We start from the raw sequence: 19,571 nt of genomic DNA on the forward strand, positions 1-19,571 counted from the left end.
TTTCTTTTTCAACAGTTTAATCTTATTTTCACATTTGTATACACATATACTTTCCCTTTTTTTCTACTATGATGTCGCAATAAATATTGTTTATAAACTTATTTTGTGTAAAATAATAAAATATACACACAAGCAGCCGGGTGCGGTGGCTTACGCCTGTAATCCCAGCACTTTGGGAGGCTGAAGCAGGCAGATCACGAGGTCAGGAGTTCGAGACCAGCCTGCCCAATATGGTGAAACCCAGTCTCTACTAAAAATACAAAAAATTAGCTGGGCATGGTGGCATGCTCCTGTAATCCCAGGTACTCATAAGGCTGAGGCAGGAGAATTGCTTGAACCTGGGAGGCGGAGGTTGCAGTGAGCCAAGATTGTGCCACCACACTCCAGCCTGGATGACAAGAGCAAAACTCCGTCACCAAAAAAAAAAAAAAAAAAAAAGACATATATACACACACACATACAGAAGCACACTTACTGGTGCTTTTATTTCTGTGGGCTGAATATCTCAGAGTAGTATTAGTGGGTCAAAGGATAAATGCATTAGAGCTTTTAGATATTTCCATATTGGTTTCGTGAGAGATTGGAACACTTGACATTTCTAGCAGCAGGGTATGAGAGTACTTTCTTCTCTGTATACCAACAACAACATGTTTTACGATTCATTTGAATTTTTTTCTGTCTCCACTTACCAGATCTAATGCCCTGCTACTTTAATTTGCATTTCTCTGACTGCCAGTATGTTTATTGACCATTTGATGTGCTGTTCTGTAAATTGCCTGTTCATATTTTGCCCATTTTAAACTTGTTATCCTTGTCTCATCTAACTCAGCTTCTTTACCCTGTTAGCACACAGGTGTGTGCTTAAGTATTTACCTTTTTAAAAATCAGTTACCTACCGTACTAACTTATATGAAGAACCATACCTGTTTTGTTCCTCAATCTATGCCCAAGAACCCCCACACCTATTAAACTTTCAGTTGAACAAGTGGTTCCTACTCCAGGTTAAAACCTTGATTGTGTCTAGACCAATACTTGGTGGTGTTGTTGATCCGTTCCGTTATGTCCAGCAGTCGCCATCTTTCCCGAAGATGACTTTGCATATTTCTTCTCTGATCCGTTATGTATTGTTTTCACAGTTCAATTCCTGCAAGCCGTCTTACTCTTGTCCTTTCATGGATTATCTGTTCACTAAAGTGAGGCTTAACATTAAAGGAGACTCCAGGCTGGGCACGGTAGCTCACGCCTGTAATCCCAACACTCTGCGAGGCTGAGGCAGGTGAATTGCTTGAGTCCAGGGGTTTGAGAATAGCCTGGGCAACTGGGTGAAACCCCATCTCTACTAAAAATAGAAAAATTCGCTGAGCATGGTGGTATCTGCCTGTAGTCCCAGCTGCTAGGAACGCTGAGGTGGGAGAATGACTTTAGCTGCAGTGAGCTGAGATTGCGCCACTGCACTCCAGCCTGGGCAACCAGAGCAAGGTCCTATCTCAAAAAAAAAAAGGAAACTCTAAAGTAAAACACTGATTTGTGGGTTTTCTCACTTAAATTGTTACTCCTGGGAATTTTCTTTGAACTAAATTTTCTTGAAACATGGAAGATTTGTCATTTATTTTCCCTTGTCTTTCTGGGAATATTTTCTGGGGAAAATGAAAATTAGTTAATTAAAAAGATTTAATCTAATTTTTTCGATGATTGTATTACTCTCTTTCTCTTTAATCAGTTAGAATTATGTCAGTTAAAATAATAATTTCTGTGTTTTGTTTTGTTTTGTTTTGTTTTTGAGACAGTCTTTCTCTGTCACTCAGGCTGGAGGGCAGTGGCATGATCTCAGCTCATTGCAACTGGGATGAGATGAAAAGTTAAAGAACTTCACGTTACAGAACTACAAAGATTATTATACTTAGATGTACTTATAGACAAAGAAAACATTAATAGCATGTAGAATTCTGAAAATACTTTTCTTTTAAAAAGTGACAGATTTAGTACATACCATCAATAAGAAGAACCTTTCATTTGGATGGAGTGTAACAACAAAACCAAGTAAATTTTATTTTTCAAGTACTATTTGTGCTTTATATTTTTATTATTGCAATTTTTTTCTTCCCGAGACAGAGTTTCACTCTTGTTGCCCAGGCTGGAGTGCAATGGTGCAATCTCGGCTCACTGTAACCTCTGCCTCCCAGGTTCAAGCTATTCTCCTGCCTCAGCCTCCCGAGTAGCTGGGATTACAGGCATAGGTCACTACACCTGGCTAATTTTATATTTTTAGTAGAGATGGGGTTTCTCCTTGTTGGTCAGGCTGATCTTGAACTCCCAACCTCAGGTGATCCGCCCTCCTCGGCCTCCCAACATGCTGTGATTACAGGTGTGAGCCACCGTGCCAGGCCTGCAATTACTATTTTGAGATAAGATCTCCCTTTGTCACCCAGGCTGAAGTCCAGTGGCATAATCTCTGCTTACTGTAACCTCAGCCTCCCAGGCTTAAGCATTCCTCCCACCTCAGTCTCCTAAGCAGCTGGGACTACAGGCATGAGCCACCATGCCCAGCTAATTTTTAAAATTATTTGTAGAGATAGGATCTCACTATGTTGTCGAGGATTGTTTGGAACTCCTGGGCTCAAGCGATCCTCCCGCTTTAGCCTCCCAAAGTGCTGCAATTACAGGCGTGAACCACTGTTCCAGCCTTTGCTTTTTAGTGAGCATTCATAGAGCACATTATATATGCTATTCACCATGGTGGGTACCAGACACAGTCACTCTCCTCAAGGAGCTTACTTTCCTAATGTGATGTAAGCAGTTAACTGGAAGCCCTCGAATCCAGACTCCTTTAAAATACTTTCAAAACACTCTTTTCTAATAGAGATTATTAATATTTAAGGAATTTGTGTTTATGGAATTGTTTTGTGCTTTTTTAGGAAATTAATTCTGATCAGGCTACCCAGGGCAACATCAGCAGTGACCGAGGAAAGAAAAGAACAGTAACAGCAGCTGGTGCAGAGAATATCCAACAAAAAACAGATGAGAAAGTAGATGAATCGGGACCACCTGCCCCTTCCAAACCCAGGAGAGGACGTCGACCCAAGTCTGAATCTCAGGGCAATGCAACCAAAAATGATGATCTAAATAAACCTATTAACAAGGGAAGGAAGAGAGCCGCAGTGGGTCAGGAGAGCCCTGGGGGTTTGGAAGCAGGTAATGCCAAAGCACCCAAACTGCAAGATTTAGCCAAAAAGGCAGCACCAGCAGAAAGACAAATTGACTTACAAAGGTAATGTATGCCATTCTTCCTGAAGTGGGAATTTAGACATTCTGTTTTATTCCTAGTATATCCTTAGTGCCAGTCACCCCAACACCTAAGCATTTGAGAGTGAAACCTGCATCTGGTTTTCCTGGGTCAGTTTATAATAGCATCTGTTATTATCTCATAACCTCCAGTTTTAAGGCACGAATTTGCAGAAAAATCTTTTTTTCTTTGTGTAATTTTTTTAGTATATGGTATTTTGATATTTCTATTTTCGTTAACAAGACAAGTATTTCTTTCGCTTAGTGCCTTTCAAGTGGTTGCAGAGGTTTACGTAAAATAAGGGCTCCCTTTTGGATACAATTTCCCATAATGGAGAAAACAGTCATGAAATGTCAATAGGTAATAGGCCCCACTCTTTAATTCTTCATTAATTCTAACACAGGTCAACAACTTACATCTTCCCCACCCTGCCCAGAGAAACGGCTTACCAAACTGTTCATCTTTGATCATTCTTGGGCTGAGATTTCAGACTTTTCCTTTTGGAAATCTAGAAGGTGGCTCCTTTCACCTTGGCCTTAGAACTTAACTCGTCCTCCTTTTTTCCTTACATACCTAACTCATTTACCCCTGAAATTAGACTGCAGGTATTTGAGTTCCTTCTAGGGAAGAGTCCCAGATTTGATCAGCTCAGGATACCCCCACTATCCTGCTTCATTATTTTTATAAAACTCAATGTCAGGCCAGGCGCGGTGGCTCATGCCTATAATCCCAGCACTTTGGGAAGCCTAGGTGGGTGGATCACCTGAGGTCAGGAGTTCAAGACCAGCCTAATGAACATGGTAAAACTCCATCTCTACTAAAATTAAAAAAAAAAAAGAAAATGCAGAAAGTTAGCCAGGTGTGGTGATGCGTGCCTGTAATCCCAGCTACTTGGGAGGCTGAGGCAGGAGAATCACTTGAACCAAGGAGGCAGAGGTTGCAGTGAGCCAAGATTGCGACACTGCACTCCAGCCTGGGCAACAGAAGGAGACTCTGTCTCCAAAAAAAAAAAAAAAAAAGTCACTGAAGCATATGTATAAAAACATTTAAAATATTGTCATTTATGAGCTGGGCCCCGGTGGCTCACACGTGTAATCCCAACACATTGGGAGGCCAAGGCGGGCAGATCACCTGAGGTCAGGAGTTTGAGACCAACCTGGCCAACATGGTGAAACTCCGTCTCTACTAAAAATACAAAAAAATACAAAAAAAAACCTGGTCATGGGCATGGGCACCTGTAATTTTAGCTACCCAGGAGGCTGAGGCAAGAGAATTGCTTGAGCCCAGGAGGCAGAGGTTGCAGTGAGCAGAGATTGCGCCATTGCACTCCAGCCTGGGCAACAGAGTGAGACTCCATCTCAAAAAAAACAAAAAAATTAGCATTTATGAAATTCTGAAATTTTGAACTATTAAATTTCTACATCATCTAAGTGCCCTCTTGGCAACCTTTCGCATCCTCTCATGGCATGTGATCCAGAAGGCTCAAACCTGATCTGAGTACTAGTGTGTTTCTCCTACTCACTTCTGTTTCTATTAACTAGTAAGTGTAGTAATGAAAGCCAGTATTAGGGGCAAATTTTACATGACTTTCTTCTCAAACCTGGACTTTTATTGAACCTCTGCTTCCCTTTTTCATTAGTATGACAGTATGTATCTTAAAGGGTTCCTCTAAGAATTAAATGGATCAGTAAATATAAAGAAAGCACCTAGCAAAAGGCCTAGTACAAAATAAATGCCCAACTGTTATCGTTACTGTTTTGAATTCTAGTTTCCTTACCCCTTAACATACATTTTTCAGTTATAAGAAGTTGAATGTTTCCCTGGAGATTGCCAAAATTCTCTAAACAGTTTCAAGAGATCTGTCCTTTTCTTCACCTACACACAAAAAAGTACTAATCATCACACACAGGTTACCTAAGCCACCTGACCTTACCTACCATTAGCTGTTCCTGTACCATCTGACTAAAACGTACAGATACATTCTTGAGGCCAGGTGCAGTGGCTCATGCCTGCAGTTGCAGCACTTTGGGAGGCCAAGGCGGGCGAATCGTCTGAGGTCAGGAGTTTGAGACCAGCCTGGCCAACATAGAGAAACCCCGTTTCTACTAAAAATACAAAAATTAGCCGGGCATGGTGGTATGCACCTGTAGTCCCAGCTACTCGGGAGGCTGAGGCAGGAGAATTGCTTCAACCTGGGAGGCAGAGGTTGCAGTGAGCCAAGATCCAGCCACTATGCTCCAGCCTGGATGACAGAGTGAGACTCCGTCTCAAAATTTAAAAAAAATAAAAAACAGATACACACTTGAACCCTGAAAACTTTTTCAATAGCAATTAGACCGTCTCTCGTTTACAGCATTGTAAAATGCATTGCTTTGCTTTTAGCTACACTATGTGCCCCACTATCATCAAACGGCATTTGGCCTTCTCTTTACAGAGTGAAAAGGCACATTAGAGATCTTAAATATGCCAGTAGTAGATCAATGGGCAGTGTGTCATTCAGAATACAGTATTCTGTGATGGTTTTCTAGTCTCAGTGGCAATGTTTATGGCCAGATGCGGTGGCTCACACCTATAATCCCAGCACTTTGGGAGGCCAAGCCAAGGTGGGCAGATCATTTAAGGTCAGGAGTTCAAGATCAGCCTGACCAATGTGGTGAAAGCCTGTCTGCACTAAAAATACAAAAAATTAGCCACGTGTGGTGGCATACCCCTGTAATCTCAGCTACCCGGGAGGTAGAGGTTGCAGTGAGCAGAGATTGTGCCACTGCACTCCAGTCTGGATGACAGAGTGAGACTCCATCTCAAAAATAAATAAAATACAAAATTAGGCATGATGTTGTGTGCCTGTACTCAGGGGACTGAGGTGGGAGGATTGCCTGAGCCTGACACTGAGGGTAGTGGGGATAGGCTTTAGTGTTTAATGGGGATGGAGTTTCAGTTGGGGAAGGTGAAAAAGTTATAGAGAGGGATGGTGGTAAAGATTGTACATAATATAAATAATTGACTGCTTCAGAAAGGTCATGGAAAAGTGGAGTTAAGAGATAAAAACAAACTTTATTTCTCAACATAAGCTCCATCAACTTCAAGACACTTTTGTAAGCAATGATAAAAGCCATTTAGTCCATCCCCAAAGAACTGAGCGTCCGTTTAACCATTTCAAACTGTTTTTTTCATTATTGACCAAAAGAAATTGATACTCTTTAAAGATTTTTTTTAAGATTAAGACGCAAAAAGAAGTCAGAAGGAGCCAAATCAGTACTGTAAGTGGGATGCCTAATGATTTCCCATGGGAACTCTTGCAGAATTGCCCTTGTCTGGTTAGAGGAATGAGCAAGAGTGTTGTCATGGTGGAGGAGGACTCTAGTGAAGCTTTCCCTGGCATTTTTCTGCTAAAGCTTTGACTTTGATTGAACACTCATAATCAGATGTTATCATTTGTTGGCTTTCCAAAAACTCAACAAGCAAAATGCCTCGAGCATCCCAAAAAACTGTTGCCATGACCTTTACTCTTGACCAGTCTACTTTTCCTTTCACTGGATCACTTGACCACTTTCACCTCTTAGTACCCTTTTTTTCTGAGACAATATCTGACTCTGTTGCCCAGGCTAGAGTGCAATGGCGTGGTCTTGCCTCACTGCAGCCTCAACCTCCCTAGTAGCTGGGACTACAGGCACATGCTATCATGCCCTGCTAAATTGCTTTGATTGTGCTTTGTCTTCAGGATTGTACTGGTAAAGTCATGTTTCAGTTCCCATTGCAGTTCTTTGAAGAAGTGCTTTAGGATCTTGATCCTACTTGTCTAGACTTTCCATCAAAAGCTCTGCTGTTGTCTACAGCTGATCTAGGTGCAAAGGGTTTTAACAGCCAGTGAGTAGAAAGCTTACTTAATTTTAATTTTTCAGTCAGAATTTTGTAAGTTGAACCAATTGAAATGACCACAGTGTTGACTATTGTTTCTGCTTTTTTTGTCAGTCCTCTTGAATTGGCAAAAACAAGATGAATTTTTTTCCTCATAAATTAATGTGGAGGGCATGATGTTCAACATCGTCTCAACCTTTCCTAAAACAATTTATCCAGCTGGGCATCATAGTTCATGCCTATAATCCTACCGCTTTGGGAGGCTGAGGCTGGCAGATGACTGGAGCCTAGGAGTTTGAGACCAGCCTGGGCGATACGGCAAAACCCCATATCTACAAAAAAAAAAGAAAGAAAAATTAGCCAGCTGTCTGGTGTGTGCCTATAGTCCTGGCTACTTCAGAGGCTGAGGTGAGAGGATCACCTGAGCCTGGGAGGTCAAGGCTACAGTGAGCCATGATCATGCCACTTACTCACTGCACCCTAGCCTGGTTGACAGAGGATACCCTGTCTCACACACAAACACACACAAAATTTACCAATTTTAAGCTACCGATTTCTTTGGGGCATTGTCCCATAAACTTTTCCTAAAGCATCAATGATTTCACCATTCTTGTACCCAAGCTTCACCAGACATTTGATGCTTTTCTTCAATTTTAGCAGAATTCCTATTGCTCTGATAGGGACTCTCTTGAAACATTTTTGTTTTTTTTTTTGAGTCGGAGTTTCACTCTTGTTGCCCAGGCTGGAGTGCAATGGCACGATCTCAGCTCACTGCAACCTCCGCCTCCGAGGTTCAAGCGATACTCCTGCCTCCATCTCCCTAGTATCTGGGATTACACACACCCGCCACCACACCCAGCTAATTTTATTTTACTTTATTTTACTTTATTTTTTTTTTGGTAGAGATGGGGTTTCACTATTTTGGCCAGGCTGGTCTTAAACTCCTTGACCTCAGGCAAACCTCCCACCTCGGCCTCCCAAAGTGCTGGGATTATAGGCGTGAGCCACCGTGCCCGGTCTCTGCGCAACTTTTTTGAGAGACCAGTCTCACTCTGTCACTGAGGCTGGAGTGCAGTGGCACCATCATGGCTCACTTTGTTCTATGAGAGCACTGAGGCTCAAGCAGTCCTCTTGCCTCAGCCTCCCAAGTAGCTGGGACCACAGGTGTGCACCACAATGGCTGGCTAATTTCTTTTTAAATCTTTGAGTCTTGCTGTGTTGCCCAGGCTGGTCTCAAACTCCTGGACTCAAGCAGTCTTCCTGCCCCAGCCCTCAAACTTTTCAAACATTTTCAGTGCCTCATACTAGATCCTGTTGAGATGTAACAAGTTAGTATGAGTTTATTTTGGTGCAAAAAAAAAAATTTTTTTTTGAAATCCATGCATAATTATTTCATAACATCCATTTTCCATGAACTTTTTGAAGACCCCTTATATTCTTGTTTTGGGTTTTTGCTTTGTTTTTGAAATGGAGTCTTGGTCTGTCACCCATGCTGGAGTACAATGGGGAGATCTCAGCTCACTGCACCCTCTGCCTCCTGGGTTCAAGGATTCTCATGCCTCGTCCTCCTGAGTAGCTGGGACTGCAGATGTGCACCACCACGCCCGGCTAATTTTTGTTTTTGTAGTAGAGACGGGTTTCACTGTGTTGGGCAGCCAGACCCCTAATATTCTTTTTTTTTTTTTTTTTTTTTGAGACAGTTTCGCTCTTCTTGCCTAGGCTGGAGTACAATGGTGTGATCTTGGCTCACCGCAACCTTCGCCTCCCAGTTCAAGCAATTCTCCTGCCTCAGCCTCAGCCTCCCTAGTAGCTAAGATTACAGGCACGCACCACCAACCCTGGCTAATTTTGTATTTTTAGTAGAGACGGGGTTTCTCCTTGTTGGTCAGGCTGGTCTTGAACTCCCCACCTCAGGTGATCCGCCTACCTCAGCCTCCCAAAGTGCTGGGATTGCAGGTGTGAGCCATCGCCAGTCCCTTTTATATTCTTTTTTTTTTTTTTTTTTGAGACGAGTCTCGCCTGTAGCCCAGGCTGAGTGCAGTGGCCGGATCTCAGCTCTTCGCAGCCCTCCGGTTCACGCCATTCTCCTCGGCCTCAGCTCCCCGAAAGCAATTGCATGCCCGCCACCACCGCTATTTTTGTATTTTAGTAGAGACGCAACACTGCGGTTAGCCAGGATGGTCTCATCTCCGACCTCGGATCCCCACGCATCTCGCCTCCCAGTGCTGGGATTACAGGTTTACTGCCCGCCTATATTCTTAATGCCATTAAACTCTGTAATTTAAAAAATTGTTAAAATGATAAATTGGCCGGGCTTAGGCTCAAGCCTGTAATCCCAGCACTTTGGGAGGCCGAGACGATGGATTCACGAGGTCAGAGATCAAGACTGTTCCCTTGGCTAACACGGTGAAACCCTGTCTCTACTAAAATACAAAACTAGCCGGGCGCAGGTGGCGGGCTACTGTAGTCCCAGCTACTCGGGAGGCTGAGGCAGGAGAACATGGAACCCGGGAGGCATGAGCTTGCAGTGAGCTGGTATCCCGCCATAGCACTCAGCCCATGACAGAGCAAGACTCCGCCTCAAAAAAAAAAAAAAAAAGATAAATTGTATTTGATATATATATTTTATCACAATTTTAAAACTTACTGTGTTAAAAAACAGCTAACAGTAATATAGTGCTTATTATAAGCCAAGCTCAATAATAAGCTCTTTGTTTGTGAACCCATGGTATCCTTAAAACGACTCTATGGCCAAGCAATCATGGCCTCGCTGCCCGTGTCCCAGCACTTTGGGAGGCCAAGGCGGGCAGATCACGAGGTCAGGAGTTCAAGACCAGCCTGACCAATATGGTGAAATCCCCTCTCTACTAAAAACACAAAATTTAGCCGGGCATGGTGGCACATGCCTCTAATCCCAGCTCAGAAGGCTGAGGCAGAAGAATTGCTTGAACCCAGGAGGCGGAGGTTGCAGTGAGCCAAGATCGCACCATGTACTCCAACCTGGATGACAGAACAAGACTCCATCACAAAAAACAAAAACAACTCTATGTGGCTTAGTACTGTCATTCTCCCCAGTACTGTCATTTCCTCCTCAAAGTGGAGGAAACCCAGGTATAAAGGGCTATATAGCTTTTGATCCCTCATATAAATGGGATTATAGGCGTGAGCCATTGCACCCAGCTGAACACAGTTTTAGTAACTAAGTAAAAACAGTAGTTGATTTGAAATAATCACCAGTTAAATTAGATCAACTCTACTCATCTTTTTCACCTCTTTTGGTAGTATATGCGAACAAAATCCTTGCATTTTAGGGTCAGAGAGGAAAACCGAGAGATAGATCAGATGTTTTTGAAAGTGGCATACTTTAATTGAATGTAACACCCAATGCCAAGAACAAGACTGGGGTGAAAATTAAAAGTTAAATTAAAAGTTCAAATGGGCTGGGCATGGTGGCTCACACCTTTAATCCCAGCACTTTGGGAAGCCTAGGCGGGCAGATCACTTGAGGTCGGGAGTTTGAGACCAGCCTAGCCAACATGGTGAAACCCTATCTCTACTAAAAATACAAAAATTAGCTAGGCGTGGTGGCACACACCTGTAATCCCAGCTACTCGGGAGGCTGAGGCAGGAGAATCGCTTAAAACGGGGAGGCGGAGGTTGCAGTGATCTAAGATCATGCCAATGCACTCCAGCCTGGTCAACAGAGTGAGACTCTGTCTCAAAAAAATGAAAATTAACAAAAATTAGTTCAAATGGTATTTGGTACTATAACAAGACCCTGTCTCTACAAAAAATTTAAAAAGAAATTAGCCAGGCATGGTGGTATTCACCTGTGTGGTCCCAGCTACTTGGGATGCTGTGGCAGGAGGACTGTTTTGAGCCTTAGTGTTCATAGCTCCAGTGGGCCATGATGGTGCCACTGTACTCCAGCCTGAGTGATAGGTGCCTGGCATCTGTATTAGTAGTGACAGTAGGAAATGTTTTATGAGCAGATATCTGACCTGCCAACATCCATTATGAAGCAAATACCACACTATATGAGCGGTAAGGAAATGAAGACCTGAAAGGACTTTGCTCAGGTCACTTGGCTAGTGCTACACAGGGCATGGCTTAAGATCCCAGCATGTCACTTATTATCTGGTCTGCCTCACATACTGCTCACAACAGTAGCTGCAGCTGTGTTTCTCCTCTAATTTATTAATTTATGTAGTATTTGGAATTTTTTTTTTTTTTTTTTTTTTTTTTTGGAGACGGAGTCTCGCGCTCTCGCCCAGGCTGCAGTGCAGTGGCTCCATCTCAGCTCATTGCAAGCTCCACCTCCTGGGCTCACACCACTCTCCTGCCTTAGCCTCCCAAGTAGCTGGGACTACAAGTGCCCGCCACCACGCCCAGCTAATTTTTTGTATTTTTAGTGGAGACGGGATTTCACCGTGTTAACCAGGATGGTCTCGATCTCCTGACCTGGTGATTCGCCCACCTCGGCCTCTCAAAGTTCTGGGATTATAGGCGTGAGCCACCGTGCCTGGCTAGAAATTTCTTTTCTATTCTTTTTTTTTTTTTTTTTTTTTTTTCTTTTTTTTAGATGGAGTCACCCAGGCTGGAATGTAGTGGCACAATCTTGGCTCACTGCAACCTCTACCTCCTGGATTCAAGCAATTTTTCTGCCTCAGCCTCTCTAGTAGCTAGAACTACAGGTGTGTGCCACCACACCAGCTAATTTTTGTATTTTTGTAGAGATGGGGTTTCACCACATTGGTTAGGCTGGTCTTGATCTCCTGACCTCGTGATCCACCCACCTCAGCCTCCCAAAGTGTTAGGATTACAGGTATGAGCCACCACGCCCAGCCTCAGCTGATGTTTTGAATGTCCTTCAGTTGAATGGTCAAAATCCTGAAAGTGCTAACTATTTTTATTTCATGTGGAACTGCAGCTTCCACCTTGCTACAAGATTCTAAACATAGCTCTCATAAACTGCTAGTATTCCCTGTGAGTGATTTGACATTCCACCTGCATTTTCGTGAGACCTGGTGAGGATCATCCTGTTCAGGTTTTATATCATTTACAGTTTCAACCAACTAACTGGTAAGAGAAGACATAGAGGTGCCAAACCTGAGAGCAGTCAAACACATTACTGAGCTACAGATGAACCTAGGATGATAGAATTAGCTCTCCTTAAGGGCCTTACTTTGTGGAGTCTGATGTGGATTGCTGCACTAAGTTCAGCCCTGGGTTTTACTTGATAAATAAGGCCTGGCACACTTGTGCTTCTCTGTGTGTCTGCATTCTAACCCCAGATGCCCAATTTATCAGTCTTATTTTTCCTTGCATGATTCTCCACACCTTTCACTTGCTTTATTTTTCACTTCCCAGATGATCATTTCCTGCTCTGATCACAACTCTGCAGTAATACCTTAAAAGAGCTTACCTCCTAACCTCACCCCAGTCTTTTATAGGTGCTCTTTTGTCGATCTGAGTACAGAATCCCCCCCAGAGTGGTACTTCACACCAGCACCACCTCCAGAAAGCTTGTCCAGTTGTATTACTTGGTATTTGCTATCATATTTTATGATTAATCATTAATTAGTGAAAATCATTTTTGAGGCCCTAGTATATGCCAACTACAGTTTACACTTTAGGTTTGTTAACTTCATTTCATCTTCAGCTCTTCTAGATAGATTTCTGATGTGTTAAGCTTCTAGAGCCATTTTAATACCACAGCCATAACTTCTAATATGTGGCAAGTGCTAACCCTTGTAGAATTCCTCTTACTAGGTTTTTACTCACAACATTAGGTCAATAATGTTTATTTTTAGCTTGATTCCTGCCTATATGGTTCAAGGATACTTTATACCACCAAAACAGAGAGAGGATACGCAAAATCCTACTGGCCTCAGTTTTGGCTGGGAGTTGATGCTGAGGGTTTTAACTTGTAAAGTTAACATTAGAATTTTTAGATCGGATTTTTGTGGTAAATGTATTCTCTCAGCTATTTGCATGTATGTGGGTTTCAGTAAGTAGTCCTGTTTATGTTTTGGGCTGCATTTGGACTTGTTAGTCCTTTTGCAAAAATTCATTTAGTTCACCCAATAAAACCAATAAAAATCAGCCATTTTCACTGTGGTCAGGGAACAGTCAACAGTATTAGCTGGACATTAGTGTTGGGTCTCTGAGCTTCCGGTGAAGGAATGGTCATTTCAGTAGTGTAGTTCAGTTGTTTTTCCTCTTTGTGTTAAGGCTATCATTCAGAGGGCAAACAGTTAATGTTTTGAATTGAAAATATGTTCTGAATAGATTTGCTGATTCTTGAGTATGTTTTGCTTACAGTTAAGGCCAAATTCTTCCTTGAAGATGTGCTTGTCAATAAACATCAGTGGAAAAATAACCCCAAATTTATGACTTCTGAGGAATCTGAATTTAAACAGAATATCTGTAGGGTAACAGACTGTGGGTTTCTAGTCTTTGGATTAACATGTTTTGTTTAGCATGCTTAGTGTGGGAGTGTTCGAGGATCTTAGAATTTGTTTTTCTTAAAGCAAAGAATTTACTGAGTTTTTGTGCTCATTTGTATATTGAAGTTTCCTCCCATCATGTGGGTTCATATCTCAAAATTAACCCCTAAGTATATATCCTCAAGTGTGTATCCTCATGTGTTAAACATCTATATATTAGTTCAGTATGAATTTTTTTTAGTAACAAGTGAATTTTTCTCAAAATAACATGAAATTTTTCAGAAGCCAAGTGCTTTCAGTGATGGCAATTCATCTTGGTACATCTTGGTACATAGAGTCAAGTCCAGGAGGCTCTTCCAGTGACCTGGGTCTTTCACAGGTCTGTGAGAGCAGCCCAGGAAATACAGAGGACTCAGGGCTAGGAAGGGGAAGCTTCCTGAAAGTATAGCAGGCAGCTTGTAAATAATTCTTTGGCCAGTACAGTGGTTCACGCCTGTAATCTCAGCACTTTGAGAGGCCAAGGCAGGCTGATCACGAGGTCAAGAGTTCAAGACCAGCCTGGCCAACATAGTGAAACCCCATCTCTACTTAAAATACAAAAATTAGCCACGCTTGGGGGCGCACACCTGTAGTCCCAGCTACTCAAGAGACCAAGGCAGGAGAATTGCTTGAACCTGGGAGGTGGAGGTTGTGGTAAGCCGAGATCATGCCACTGCACTCCAGCCTGGGCAATAGAGCAAGACTCCGCCTCAAAAAAAAAAGGAAAGGAAAAAAAGCTTTAATAGCATATTGTTAAAATTGCTTCAAATAGTATAACAAATTAATAGTCTATGAATTATAATAATCACTAATAGTCTCTATATGAATTGTAATAATCACTTAGCTCTTTTGGCATTGTTACCTTTACAAAATACGTACATAGTAAAGGAGTTTGGGAATATATCTTTCTTTCTCTTTTAGGTGTAAAATTTGTTGAAAAGGAGACAGTCTTTTTTTTTTTTTATCAGGCTGATTAAAAATGTAGAATGGGCCAGGCATGGTGGCTCACGCCTGTAATCCCAGCACTTTGGGAGGCCAAGGCAGGCGGATCATGAGGTCTGGAGTTCAAGACCATCCTGGCCAACATGGTGAAACCTTGTCTCTACTAAAAATACAAAAAATGAGCCGGGCCTGGTGGTGCACACCTGTAGTCCCAGCTACTCAGGAGGCTGAGGCAGGAGAATCGCATGAACCTGGGAGGCGGAGCTTGCAGTGAGCCCAGATCACACCACTGCACTCCAGCCTGGCAACAGAGCAAGACTCCATCTCAAAAAACTAAATAACTAAATAAATAAAAATAAAAATGTGGAATGAATTAGGCAAGTTGGGCTGCTAATGCCTTGCCGCTGAATTGAACAGCCACAGACAAACCAGAATGCACTTCTCAGGGCAAAAGAACAAATCTTGGTGAAGCCAAACCCAACATGCTCGTTCCTTTTCCCCAGTCGCATCTATTAGATGAGTTCTTCCTCCTCCCAAAGAGGAGCAGGTGAGAGGAGTTGAGAAAGAGGCCATGTCCCACTCTCCTGTGCTTCCAGGGATCAGAATTTCCCTCCCTATTAGGGAAATGCGATGGGGGAATTCCTCCTTATCTCTTTAAAAAAAAAAAAAAACGCTGATTTTTCCTCCTGGTTTGGTTGGGGTGTTTTTAGTGTGCTAAAACGTATATGTTTACCCAGCTCAGGAGTCTCGGAAGTTATTTTGCTTTTTATAAATTCATTTTGCCATAGTGTCATAAATAGCTTTTATTGTTGTAAGCAAATAGGGCATCGGATAGCAGCACTGTCATTGAAAACAAAAACTCCTTTATTGGTGTTTTGTTTTTATATAGTTTAGGGAAAGGCTCTTTAAACCAAGTTTCAGGTGAAAAAATGAAAAAACTTTTTAAGGATTTTAGATAACATGCCAAGCACGGTGACTCATGCCTGTAATCCCCGTAGTGAATCTGAGAAGCATAGTGAATTCCCAGATCACTTGAGCTCAGGAGTTGAAGACCAGCCTGGGCAACATAATGAGACCCTATGTCTGTACAAATAATTTAAAAATTAGCCAACGATGGTGGTGTGTGCCTATAGTCCTTGTGATCTGGGAGGCTCAGGCTGGACGCTGAGCGTGGAGGACCACTTGAATCCAGGAGTTGGGGCTGAGTGAGCCATGATCGTACCACTGCACTTCAGCCTGAGTGACAGAGTGAGAGCCTGATGCTTAAGTTTAAAAAAAAAAAAAAAAATTTTTTTGTATAACAACTATAGAAATGAAATCATTTTAGTTTGGTTTATATCTTCTCCACATCTTTTCTAACTGTGCATTCTATTCTTATCCCTAAGGTAAAAACGCATTCGCAGAGGGAGAAAATGAAGGCCAAACAGAAGCAGGCTCCAGCTTCTGCAAAAACTTGGATTCACAAATGTCCCTGAACAGAAAATGAAGCTTACTTCAGAACACACACTCTCTGCCTTGAAAACTACAGAAACTATTACTTCCTTTTCACATGACCACAAGTCCTCTGATGGAAATGTACAGCAGAAACTCTTGAGAGAGAGGCTAAAAGCAACTCTGTTCTCCCCCTTCCCCTAGACTTTTCTTATGAAAAGTCAATAATTAAGCAAATTGCTTAACACTTGGTTCCAGTTCCTGCCTATCTGGAGTTTAAATGCGTAATACACCATTAATTTCCACGCTGCAGTTTTTATTTTAAAGAAAGTAACAAGATGTCTTTACACTGACACTGAAAATTCATCCATTTTAGAGCCAGGAATTCCCATGTTACACAGGAAAAAATAGAAGTCTACTGAATTAATTTTTTAAAAGAAAAGAGATCAGATTAAATATTTCTTTGTTTTTCCTTTTGGAAACTTTTATGTATAATTCTTTCTGCCTGCCTACTTTTCTGCAAAAATGAGATGTACAGATTTCGGTTCCCTGCTATGAAAAGTGATGTGGTGGCAATTTTATAAATGTTGCTTTCTGATTTTTATCAGAGTGAGAAAATAATTAAAATTATTGATTTGCAAGTAGTAAACAGTTCATATTTTGATTTCCCCTCATTTTAGTTTAATATAATTTGCAATAAGTGTACATATTGTTGTTTGTTTCATAAAGCATATCACTTTAAAATGGTTTTTACTCCTGTGATTATGTTGGAATATTTGGAATTTTAAAGGAGTAAAGACTGTCCAGCATTTGGTTTTATAATGTTTGTCACCAGATTTTTATTAATGTAAAAAAAAAGTCAATTTTTAAAAAATAGTTGGACTTTGGCAGCTTTGTAAGGAAAGTTGGAGGTGTTTTAGGATTGCTATCAATTTTCAGCATTGTGCTACTGGGAAATAAGTGTTTTGCTTTTGTCTGATGGTCTGGGCTCATTTTTATGTTTATTTTAGAAAACTTGCATCAATATATTATGTCTCAGCATTGTTCAGCATAGGTAATGTGTGCACTTTGTGTACACATAATCATATTTAAGTTTTTTGCATAAAATAAATGCTTCTAGATGTCATGGCAGTCTTTTTAATCTTTTTATCATATGCTTTCTTGTGAATTTTTTCATGTTAAAGAGCTAAAGTCATTACATGATGACAGTCAACTCTCCATTATCTATATAAAATAGTGACTATGCCTCAGTTTTTAATTTTAATCATAAACTTAGAACAAAATAACGAAGGCATGTAAGACCTGATTCTGGAAGAACGTGAAATTTGTCTTTTCTCATGTCCAGAGTTCTATCCTGCCCCCATTGTCCACTGTAGGGTCATCTGCAAAGCCCTAGCAGAATGTGCTCACTCCATTTCCTTACACATTCCTAGCATGGGTCAGAGGAAACAACATTTGTGTTATAACTTGGTCTTGATAGGCTGTAGTGTACATGGGATGTAAAACAATGAAGTGTATCAAAGGTGGATGATTCTGTTAGAGTGAAGTTTGAGAGTAAATGTCACTTATGTTTCTCATAGATAATCAAGAGTTGGCTGTGTATTGATTGACCGAAAGATGGGTAATTATTTTAAATATGCATATACACACATTTAGGTATCAGAAGATGCTTAGGGAACAATGGATACCAATGATAGAAAACGATACCTTTACAGGGGCAGAAAAAGCCCTACTCTTCCTTATTGCCTCTTCAGAACCCTTTAGAAAGTATAAAATATTGCCTCCAACATGCTGAAAAAGAGTATCTATGCATAAGTATCAGAGAAGTCCCTCAAGTGGTCAGTAGGTGTGTTCTATTTAGAAAGAGATTAAAGTTCTCTTAGCATCAGACAACTTGATTCCTAAGGTTTCCAATGTGTCACCAACAAAAAGTGCATTGATAGGGACCTTTGTCTCTTCCTCCCTTTGATTAATTGCCCGGCGTCAGTTTACTAGATTACCAAGAGTTACATCATATTAAACAAAATGTAGCAGAACTATCTGCATCAATACATTCTTGTTTAGATTTTTGCAGGAGAGGAGTTACTCAAAAGGATCTGGTCTTTGTCTGATGTAAATGGCCCACCTCAATTCTGTAACATGATGCAAGTGTCTGGCACTAAGGGAAGCAAGAGCAGGATTGTAGAAAGATCAAGCTGATGGGGAGGGACTTGTTTACGGGAATTTTTTTAGTTTTCCTTTTTGAAGGAAAACATAAAAATCCCTTGGAATTTGGTATTCACATCTCAGAGAACTACAACACAAAAGTGCAGACTTATATTTGAGAATTAATGTTAACCCTTTGTGTCTAGTTTGAAGCTTCTTGTATTTGTCTAAAACTACAAGCCAGAATTTTGTATCTCCTTTGATAAAAAGTGTGTATAATGTAAAGTAGTTTTGCATATTCTTGTGCTGCACATGGGCTGAATTTTTAAATTTTTTTTAAAAACTTGAAGCAGAACCTTGTAATTTGTGTAAATGACAAGTGTAAAATCCTACCATAAAATGCTAAAAATATGCACTGTTTCAAATAAAACCAAGAAATGCAGCATTATATAGTAGTGTGGAGCCCTGAATATTCATGTACCCCTGGTATGTCACAAGTTGATAGAATGTCTCTGCATATTTTCTGTTGAGATGCTGGAGTCTGAATATCCTAATTAGAAATCAAAAGCCACCTTCAAACTTCCTGCCTGGGTACTCGGATGTAGCTTACAGTGGCTAAGGAAGAACATAGTGGATGATAAATTCTGAGGGACATTCGGAATTTCCAAACAAGAAATTGGTTTTAGGGGGTGGCTTTTTTTTTGAGATGTTATCTTACCCTGTTGCCCAGGGTGGAGTGCAATGGCATGATCATGGCTCACTGTAGCAATCCTCCTGTCCTAGGCTCCTAAAAAAGTGCTGGGATTACAGGCCTGAGCCACCAGGCCTGGCCAAGAGGTTATTTTTTTAACCTAAGAGTTTAATAGCAGCCTTTGATTCATATTAGTCTATGGTTCATCCATTCATTGCAAGTTCTGCACTCACATATTTAGTTTCACAACAAATTCAAGGCCGGGTGGAGTGGCTCACGCCTATGATCCCAACACTTTGGGAGTCTAAGGTGGGTGGATCACGAGGTCAGAAGATTGAGACCATCCTGGCTAACATGGTGAAACGCCGTGTCTACTAAAAATACAAAAATTACCCGGGCGTGGTGGCATGTGCCTATAGTCCCAGCTACTCGGGAGGCTAAGGCAGGAGATCGCTTGAACCTGGGAGATGGAGGTTGCAGTGAGCTGAGATCACACCATTGCACTCCAGCCTGGGCGACAGAGTGAGACTCCGTCTCAAAAAAAAAAAAAAATCGAGAGCAAGCAGATTACATAAACATATCTGGGATAAGAGGTGACCAGAATGAGAGGTAAGAAAAGCTATCATGGCTGGGTGCAGCGAGTCACCTTTAATCCCAGCACTTTGGGAGGGCAGCCGAGGCAGGTAGGTCACTTGACCCCAAGGGTTCAAGACCGGCCTGGGCAACATGGTGA

At 41.5% G+C, this 19,571-nt stretch overlaps 1 protein-coding gene across 5 annotated transcripts in view; it reads left to right on the plus strand.

The window, feature by feature from the left end:
- The window catches only part of PDS5A (PDS5 cohesin associated factor A), a 168,338-nt gene extending 149,743 nt beyond the window's left edge, over nucleotides 1-18,595 (plus strand). For 3 of the 5 annotated variants that reach the window (XM_021938385.2, XM_021938383.2, XM_021938386.2), the window contains 2 exons: nucleotides 2,916-3,268; nucleotides 15,957-18,595. In XM_021938385.2, coding sequence (XP_021794077.1) covers nucleotides 2,916-3,268; nucleotides 15,957-15,960 — 357 coding nt within the window. In that variant the 3' untranslated portion in view covers nucleotides 15,961-18,595. The remainder of the gene's footprint in view (nucleotides 1-2,915; nucleotides 3,269-15,956) is intronic. The other 2 variants (XM_021938387.2, XM_021938384.2) reach the window with 1 other exon arrangement.
- The last annotated feature ends 976 nt before the right edge of the window (nucleotides 18,596-19,571 follow it).

Source organism: Papio anubis, chromosome 3 (assembly GCF_008728515.1).
Source record: "Papio anubis isolate 15944 chromosome 3, Panubis1.0, whole genome shotgun sequence".
In the NCBI taxonomy this organism is placed as follows: domain Eukaryota; kingdom Metazoa; phylum Chordata; class Mammalia; order Primates; family Cercopithecidae; genus Papio; species Papio anubis.